The sequence below is a fragment of the Peromyscus maniculatus genome, chromosome 1 (assembly GCF_049852395.1).
Source record: "Peromyscus maniculatus bairdii isolate BWxNUB_F1_BW_parent chromosome 1, HU_Pman_BW_mat_3.1, whole genome shotgun sequence".
NCBI classification, from domain to species: Eukaryota; Metazoa; Chordata; class Mammalia; order Rodentia; family Cricetidae; genus Peromyscus; species Peromyscus maniculatus.
Window position 1 is genome coordinate 5,854,344 of NC_134852.1, and position 9,517 is coordinate 5,863,860.

The following is a 9,517-nucleotide window of genomic DNA, read 5'->3' on the forward strand; positions in this document are numbered from 1 at the left end:
TGATTACCAGGGTTCGACAGTTCAGGCACCCTCTCCATTATTGCTTGAGGAAGGACCTTTACTGAAGAGGGTGATTGGAGTATCAAACGTGGCCATCACAGATAGTGACAGAGAAGATACAGAAAGTATTGTGCACGCCCTAAAAGACTGATTGGGGAAGCTGACTTCCCTCTCTGCCTGGACTTGTGGTTTGTAACTGATAAGTTTCTTACTCCTCTAACTTCTTCATTTCTGTCACAGGAAGCCCCTCCTACTCCTTCCTTTTTTTCCAAACCTCCTCACTGTGTTTTTCCCCTCTATTCCTTTTCAATCTGGGCCACAGTTCCTGTTATAACACTGCAGACCCTTTCTCAATTCCCACAGCATAGGGGGGAACATATTCTCTGGCTGCTCTATAATGTGGAGGAACATCATTTGCAGACTTTCAAACTGGAGCTGGTAATAATACCCCTCTGCCATCCTTTGGTGCACAATGAGGGCAATGACGTCTCTTTCAGGTTTAGTGTGAGAATCAAGTAGTCCTGTGACATGGAAGGGTTTGTATACTGATTCTTATTTCTGAGAATATTAATTGGGATGGGAGAGTGCAATGATTAGTCTTTGTTATCTTGAAGTAGACTAAAGTCACTTGGGAAATCAAGAACCTCACTGATGATGTGCTTTGATTATACTTTAGTCATGTCTGTGTGGCCCTTTCTAGATTAATGATGCTATGAGCAATCAGAACCTGATGCTATGCTCTTAGAGGACAACACATGGAAGCAAAGTCTGGCACTCCTTACATGGTCATTTCCTTTCCCTGATCCCAACATATAGTTTGCTGACTTTTGCATAGGAGGAGGGTCTGTATTTTCACAGATAATGGACATCTTTTTGGATCCATCCAGCCCTTTCTCTTCTGGTTCACTTTGGTGTTACTCATTCTTCCCCCCACAGCTTCATGCAGAAGTGTCTGAAGTGTTGCTAAATGTTGGTAATGTTTGAAGTTAGAGCAACCATTTGTCCTCTGAGGAAGTGACAATAGATTCTGCTCATGCTTCCATTGGCAACCTGTTCCCCTTACCACCTTGCCTGACTTCCTGTAAACCAGTGGTGCTCAGAGAGTGGAAAGGGCCTTAGTTCATCTGGGCTAGGTGGTGTCATGTGGCATCCTAGCTCCTTGTACCTCTTCCATTGACCTCCAATGAAGTAAGTATCAGAGTATCAATTTCTAGATTCATCCTAGGCATTTTCAGAACCAGAATGTATCTCTTCCCTCCATTGGCTGACCAGATTCATATGAAAGTATGACAGGACAGGACCACATAACATTTTCCATGAGGACAGAGGGAGGAGGTATGTTGATGGCATGGACAAGTGTAGTCTCCTAAGATCTGCTCAGTTCTGGTAGTACATTCTTCCAAATTCAGCACTTCTGAGGCAGGGTAAGGTGGATATCTGTGAGATTAAGACCAACCTTTCCTACGTAGTGAGTTCTAGGACAGCCAGGGCTCTGCAGAAAGACCTTGAAAAAAAACAAAAACCACAACACAACAAAACAATCTGCTCAGATAGAGGGAGGAATTGACTACAGGCTACGTAAATCACTGGACACTCATGTCTAGAGAATGGAATGTGTAAGCCCAGCATCACCTAACTGTGAATCAAGAAAAAGAAATTAGAAGAAAAAAATTATAGGATAAAATCTCCCATGAACACAGCTGCAATATCTACAAAAATATCATTCCTGCATCCTGTAGAGACAGTCCTGAAGAGCAAGTAATCCGTGATATCATATTCATAAGACTTTGCTAAGTATTCAATAATGTTACCAGTGATTTTTTTCTTGTCAGACTTAGACCTCCCATCTCTTCCTGTGATCTGAGACTTTCCCTAATGTGTTCTGAGTACCCAGGGACCACCTAGGGCTGGTCAAGGAAAAACTAACTTACACTCTCTCAGAAATGAGACATAGTTTCTGCTAAGACTGAGAATATGTGTCTTGTTCACAAACTTTCCCTGATGTTCCTTCCCACATCAGACCAAGAAACTTCTCTATGTCCAGTTCAGGTAGGAAATCATCCTTCTGAGGTAGATTGTCCTCCATCTCTTTCCTTTCACATATCATGTGGGAATAAATGGTGTGGAGTAGAGTCATGCAGAGTGTTTGCAGTCCTGGCTCTCAAAATAAGATGTGAAGTGTGTGTGTGTGTGTGTGTGTGTGTGTGTGTGTGTGTGTGTGTGTGTGTGTGTGTGTGAAACAGGGAAGAGTATATTGTACATCTCTGGGCTTTCACCTAATATTTCCCCCAAAGGCATGGCTAGCCCACACTAAGTATAAACACCAAGACTGACATTGTAACCCTTACTTTTCTCCTCTTTACAAATAGTAGTTACCGAGACAAACAGGACAGCTATAGTGTGAGGAGAGAGTGGTGCAGCTCTTCCATCACTGTAGGAGTCTCACGGGTCCATGGTGGATTGTCCCCTGAGGTCCTGTCCATAAAACTTCTCTTGTTCAGATGAGCACACCAGTGGCAGGGAGAAGACATTCTTATCTGTCACCCCTCAAAACTAGACTGAACCCATACAGTCTCAGTTCCTCAATTTCACCCTGAAGTGAAATGTTGTAGACTCCACAAAGGAGCAGGTTTTGACTGAGACTTCTGGATTTTATTTTTGCTTAACGTGATCATTGTTATGTTCAGGTTCTTATGACAAATTCTATTTGGTAGGGTTGAGCTATGGCTGTGGATCTGTTTTGAACAGAAAAAAAGTATAGCAGGATTTGTACTTACTCCACCAAGGCTACCTCCTCCTATAGATACACTGTGGGTCCTAGATACACTGAGAGCAAGGGTCTGAGAATACTGATAAATGAAGGGTGATGAGCAGAGGTTGTCACTGGGGACTGGTTTCTGCCTAGTATCTTATGTCTGTCTGTGGACTCCGCAAGATGCTCTTTTAGACAACCAGAAACCATTCTGGGTTGCATAAGCAGGTTGTAGTGAGCATGCCTAGAAATATCCATGATGGCCTCCACCATCACGAGGGTGAATATACATCTGGCTGACACTCTGCAGCATTTGTAACCCAATCCTAGCCAATAACTGTTGTAAATGTAAAAGGCTGATATATCCTTGAGCTCAGAAAGATTTGGATCACCTCACCTTGGACAATGAGCTACATATGGCCACTGGCACCTGACAACAGGTACAGAGATGAGCTGATTTATTCATAGCACCAGCAGGTGCCCATGATAGTGTAGGTGATAGAACTCATGGAGAATACTAGAATCAACACCCATGATCCAGATAGAGGGGTCCTGAATGCCCTGTCATGGCCATGTGCTTTACCCTTGCACATGTCACTACAGCTGTGGGACAGACCCACTGCAAATCAGGTGCTAGAGGATTCTTCTTTCAAGAGAAACCAAGGCCAGAACTGAAAGTAACTTAAGGGGGTGAGCCTCAAACTTCCATTTTTAAACAGAGGAGCAGCTTTCTGGAAACAGAAGGATTTGTCCAATTCTGCATCTCTAGAAGCAACTGTATTAAGCCGATAACTAGCTACTGTCCATCAGGGCCCCACATTCCAATAGGGTCTTTACATAGCCTCCCTGGGTCTGACTCCATGCAGCTGAGATGTTTGTTCTCAGTTCCTTTAGTGGCAGGATGGGGAAATGAGTGTCTGGGTTTCCTTTTCTCCACGTCACCCACCTGGCCCATCCCCCAGGGTGAGCCTAAAAATCTCTGGAATCCAACTTCTGTAGCACAAACTAATCCCTGGGTTTCTGAACTCTCTGTTGGGATCTCTGTTAACTTCCACATGCATAAGCTGAAGTGAGAACTTTTTCAGGCTAAGAGCCATGAGATCCATGGGTATTCAGCATACTCCCTTCACTGATACTCACCATCTGTTGGAATGGGCCTTGAAGGTGGCAGACTGGAGGCTCCAAAGGATCCTAGAAAAAAGAACAAGAGGAGTGTAGGAGGTAAAAATCCAGGAAACTACCTCTGCTAACTTCTCAATATCTGCCATGAAACTTCCCCATGATCCTCATGCTGTCTGCCTCAATCCTAGATTGCAATAGAGGATGGAGTGGACATTACTGGAAGGACCACTGCTGGCATCCACTTCTCTGGCAGAGAAATTGCCTTGTGACTAACCTTCCTATTGTCCCCCTAATCCCACCTAAGTCAAGGGCTCTCCCAGGTTTTGGATTGTAAGTCACTCTGAGAGTTCAGGGTCACCTCACCTGAGACAGTGAGCTCCACAGGGGCACTGGCTTGTGTCAGCAGGTACGGAGATGAGTCTTAAGATCCATAGCACCTGTAGGTGCCCGAGAGGGCAGAGGTCACAGCACTCATGGAGAATTCTGCCTGGAAGTCCCCAGCTTCAGATTTTGATTTTAGTCGCTGGGGTTGTTGGGCTGCTCCCTCCTTGGACAGAATGAAAGTGTCCACTTTGTATGGTGACTGACACAGCAGGGTCAAGTTGTCTCCAGAGTGTACTGTGGAGTTAGGCTTCACTGAGAGGGAAGGACTGAAGGGAAGCTGTCCTAAATAGAAAAGGGATGGTGAGAGGCTACCTTCAATGTTCTGAGCTGACACCTCACTTGGTTCTGCCCTGAGCATCAGGGACTCTGTCTCTTTTCTCTGACTTAGCCCCTCTCTTGTTCTCCTGTCTCTACATCTGTTTCTGAATAAGATCACTGACCCTCATCCCATCCATCAGTTCCTTAAATTCCCCATGAGAACCCAAGCAGAGGCTAAGTAACTGAGGGAAACTGATTAGCCCTCACCTGTGATGAGGATATCCAGGGGGTCACTGGAGGCTGACCACCCAGAGGAGAGGTTGTGTGCACCATAGCATCTGTATTGACCTGCAGCAGAGCTGCTCACAGGGCCCAGTGTGAAGTTGGCCAAGGAGAGGCCACTCTGGGTCTGCTGGACAAGATGCTGGGTAAAGTCAGCTCCCCCTAACTTGTACAGAGCAAATCTGTCATAGTTGATGTCAGAGCAACACTGCAAGGTGAGGCTCTTCCCAGGATCCCGGATCTGGCCTTGGTGAGTCAGCAAGGAGGGTTTCTTGGACAGACCTAGAAGGAAGGTGACAGGCTAGCTATTGAGGAGCTGATTTTTACCAAACACTTATCACCTCCCATCCTGCCCTGTACAAGTCACTGCCTCTCTTCAGGAATGGGGCTCTGTCTCAGCCTCCAGACTCTTCCTCAACCACTTTTTTTCATTTTTTGAGACAGGATTTCTCTGTGTAGCTTTGGCACCTATCCTGGAACTCTGCCTGCCTCTGCCTCCCAAGTGTTGGTATTAAGGTGTGTGCAACTATCACATGACCCTCAACCACTCTTTACCCAAAACTACCCAGTGGGACAGGATTGGTCAATGATGAGGCTGACTCACCTGAGATGTGTATTTCTAAGGGCTCACTAGGTACTGACCACAAGTGTGGGGTATGGTTGTAGTAACCATAACATCTGAATGTCCCTCTGTGGTTGGGTGTTACATGATCGATAGAGAACAAGACTTGGTACTGCATAATATGTTGTATATACTGTGAGTTCATTGAGCTGAGGAACTTCTGATATTCCTTGGTGAGAACGAGTTTATCATATCCATCTTGGGAGACACACTGGAGGGTCATGTTCTCTCCTAAAGTTACCACAGGGCTGAGCAGGGCTGTCAGGCTGGGTTTATTTTTGTAGATTCCTAGGAGGGAAGGAGGCAGCCTGTTCCATGGACTCACACAGACACAGTGTTCTCCAGGGCTGGACTGCGGGAGGGGAATACTCCTGAGAGCAGAACCTGGGGCTGAGACCCTGACTGTCCCCTCACCTGTCACCATCAGTTCCAGGGTATCACTACGCTCTGACCAGCCAGCTGAGCTGTAATAGTAACAGTGATATTGTCCCCCATGTTGCTGTGTCACAGAAGGGATGGAGAACTTGGCCTTGTTCTCAGGCTTCTCTGGGGTCTGTGTGTCCAAGGGTTTTTGGCTTCCCTCTTTATGCAGAACACATATTTCTGCATCCAGAGTCCCTTGACACCAGATTGTCATGTGACTTCCTGATGTGACCACAGAGCCTGGCTCAGCCTTGATGGTGGGTTTGTGGAGGGTCCCTGCTAGGAATTAGGAGAGAGGAGGTGTGTGTTTCTGACAGTGGCATGGAGAAAATCTCACTTCTGGTTGGCACTGTTATTTTCTTTTAGTTTATTCTTCTGTCATACAATACATCTTGACAACAGCCTTCTCACCTCCCCTCTTGCCCAGATCCACTGCTTTTCTGTTTCTTTAGAAGAGAAGAAGCTTGCCAGTGATATTAACCTAACATGGCATAACAGCATGCAAAAAATCTAGGCACACACCCTCATATTAAGGCTGCACAAGTCAATCCAATAGGAAGAAAAGTATCCCACATGCAGGCAAAGAGTCAGAGATTTCCCCATCCCATTGCTATGACTCTAATAAAAACCCTAAGCTAGCCAGGCGGTGGTGGCACAGGCCTTGAATGTCAGCACTCAGGAGAAAGATGCAGGGAGATGTCTGTGTGTTCAAGGCCAGTCTGGTCTTGAGTGAGTTCCAGGACAGACAGACCTACACAGTGAAACTCTAAAAAACAAAACAAAATAGAACCCAGGGTAAACAACCACAGCATGTGTGCAGAGGGTCTAGGACAGACCCAAGCAGGCTCCATGGCTGCTGCTTCAACTCTGTGAGCCCTCATGATCCCTGCTTAGTATATCCTTGTGGTGTCCCCCACCATTCTGGTTCCTACAACACTTCCTCCTTCTCTTCTGTGGATTTTCCCAAGCTCTTGTGGATGGCACATGAGCTGATCCAGAGTAACAGAAAGCCCCATAAGGATTCATATTGGTCCTGGACCTCCTGGGCTTTGCTTTCACTGTCTGCCTTGGATTCTGTATCTTGTGTCCCACTCTCTCTATCACGCTCTGTGTCAATGGCATGAGGAGCCCTGACTGCTCACACATATCACACACCACACACTACTCACCAAGGCCTCTCTGAGCATGTGTATCATTTCAGATCATTCTAGACAAAGGCTGATGTTCCTCACCTGAGAACAGGAGCTCCAGAGGGTCACTAGGTTCTGACCACACCAGTGGGCTTCTCAGGTTATTGCTATAGCATCTGAATGTCCACCTTTGGCTGGAGGTCACAGGGCCCACAGAGTACAGGGCCTGGTAGTTCTGAATAGAGTAGTTATACTTTGAATCCAGCATTTGGGAGATATTCCATGTTCCTTTCCCAGTCAGAATGAACCTGTGGTATTGTTGTTTTGAGACACACTGGAGGGTTACATGTCCTCCCTCAGACACCACAGGACTGGGGTGGGCTGACAGGCTGGGTAGACTCCTAGGAGAGAAGAAATCAGTTAAGTGTATCAGACCTTATTATCCTGTTTGGTTCTAGGTGGGATTAGTCCTGTGAACCGAACCATTTCTTGACAGTCAAGGCTAAGGCTGGGGAGCCTGTGTGTCCTCTCACCTGTCACCACCAGCTCCACGGAGTCACTAAACTCTGACCATCCATCATGAGTCTGATATCGACATTGATATCGCCCTGCTTGATTGGGATCTACTTTTGAGATTGAGAATTCAGCCCTGTTCTTAGGATTCTGTAGAATCTCTGTGCTCCGTAGGTACTGGTATCCCTCTTTATAGAGTCCCCTCACACAAGAAGGTCACTGTAGTTTGCTTGTGAACCACAGAGTCTGGCTGTACCCTAAGGATAGGCTTAGATTCGGCCCCTACAATGAAAAGAGCAGCTGGTATCCAGGACAGATATCCTCAGATTGCAGCCACCAACCCCAACACTACTGCCATCCCCAGGGGCAACACACATGTGTTGTGCTCCATCCTCACTGCCCAGGCATGGCTGCAGGATTGATCAGAGGTGAAGGTCAGAACATTTGCCGACACTCACCTTCCAGCACAAGGGTCCTGAGGCCCAGAGTCAGTCCTGGAAGAGAGTTCCCTGTGAGAGGTTTGTCCCTGAAGCTTGAGCAGGTCCTCCCCTCTGCAGAACCTCCTGAGACCCTGGGGTTTCCTGATGGACCAGTGCTGGGCTGTGGGGCAGCATCAACCCTAGACCACAGTATCCCCTCCCCATCTCCACATCTCACCCAGACAGAGCAGGGCTGTGAAGGTGAAGGTCATGGCATCTCCTCCTGGAGGCTGCAACTGTGCTCATGGGCAGAGCTACAGAGACTGTCTGGAGGGACAGGAGACACAGGGTGTGGTCTCTGGAGGCAGGACACTCCCCATGATATGGTTGTACTGGAGCAGCCCCACAGGAAGGGGAAGTGCCCTCTTCAGGCACCAGGCTTTGACTTCCCCTATGCTGTGGTCAGGTCAGGTAGTAGACTCCGCAATCAATTCTTTGATGGATAACATTTCCATAACCCCATAATTTTCTGTCTCATTTTGTCCTAATCTTTGTCAGGGCCAGATGGTATCAGATATGTATGAGTATTACACATAAGAAATATAATTTTAGTCAGATGGTGGTGGCACATTTTGCCTTTAATCCCAGCACTCAGGAGACAGAGACAGGCGAATTGCTGTAAAATGGAGGCCAACCTGGTCTATAGAGCGAGATACAGGACAGATACCAAAACTACACAGAGAAATTCTGTTTCTAATATATATATATATATAAATGTATGTAAATATATATTATATAAATGTATGTATAAATTTGTGTATGAGTTTGCTTATTCCTTTTCACTATTTATTTGAAATATTTACACGTATTCAAAATGTTTGAAGGTTTATGTGAAGATTCTCCTTGTGTACATGTTTATGGAATAAAATTCATAATCATCTTTCTCATAGTCTCAAGTGCTGGGTTATAATGTGCACCACTATTTCTGGTTGTTTGTTCTTTTTTGATGTGTGTACTTTCCATTACAACTTTAAATGACACTTATTTTTTAATTTACACTTCTTTCTTTAAAGCACACTTACTTTTCCTTTATGTGTGTGCATTCACATGTGCCACAGCCCATGCAAGAAAGTCAGAGGACAAGTACAGAAGGCAGTTTTCTCATTACACAGTACGGATCCGAGTCAGGGTTGAAGGTTGGCCGCAGCACTTACACACTGATCTGTGTCAATAGGTCCAATCTTAGCATCATCACTCCTTTGTCCTTCTGCTTCAGTTTTAAACATCACCACATCTCAGGCGTCCTAAGCCAAACAAGTACCCATTTTATTTGAATTTCTTGGGGCGCTAGCTGTCGATGTGGCCACCCTTCTTCTAGAGGCGTATGACCACACAAGGGTGCAGTTGTGGGCAGCACTTGGGCAGCTGTGCATGGCCTTGTCACAGCAGTACTTCTGCAGAAACAGGTAAAGAGACATCTCTATGATGCCACCACAAAGGGTAGCACCCGGTGCAGAGTTGGACTCTTTCTGGACTTTGCCATTGCCTAGGGTGCAGCCATGCTCTATCTGCTGGCTGCAATTACAAGCTGCTGCTGGTCAGGTGGGATGCC

At 46.2% G+C, this 9,517-nt stretch overlaps 1 protein-coding gene across 1 annotated transcript; it reads right to left on the bottom strand.

Annotated features, from left to right (window-relative positions):
* Window positions 1-4,772: 4,772 nt before the first annotated feature.
* On the bottom strand, window positions 4,773-7,361 carry LOC143268747 (paired immunoglobulin-like receptor B). Its single transcript, XM_076552438.1, has 3 exons — window positions 7,076-7,361; window positions 5,403-6,119; window positions 4,773-5,080 (listed from the first exon to the last, which is right to left on the bottom strand). The coding sequence occupies exons 1-3, from the start codon at window positions 7,239-7,241 to the stop codon at window positions 4,773-4,775; spliced, it is 1,191 nt and encodes a 396-aa protein (XP_076408553.1). The 5' UTR covers window positions 7,242-7,361.
* Between the last annotated feature and the right edge of the window lie 2,156 nt (window positions 7,362-9,517).

What these genes read in the sequence shown, in the direction of transcription:
- LOC143268747 (XM_076552438.1), bottom strand. Translation starts at nt 7,241, where the DNA reads ATGCTGGATTCAAAGTATAACTACTCTATTCAGAACTACCAGGCCCTG. An exon ending in TCTGGAGCTCCTGTTCTCAG is followed by an intron (nt 6,120 to 7,075) that starts GTGAGGAACATC and finishes AATTCCTAGCAG; the next exon opens with GGACCCTCCACAAACCCACC. An exon ending in CTTAGAAATACACATCTCAG is followed by an intron (nt 5,081 to 5,402) that starts GTGAGTCAGCCT and finishes CCTTCCTTCTAG; the next exon opens with GTCTGTCCAAGAAACCCTCC.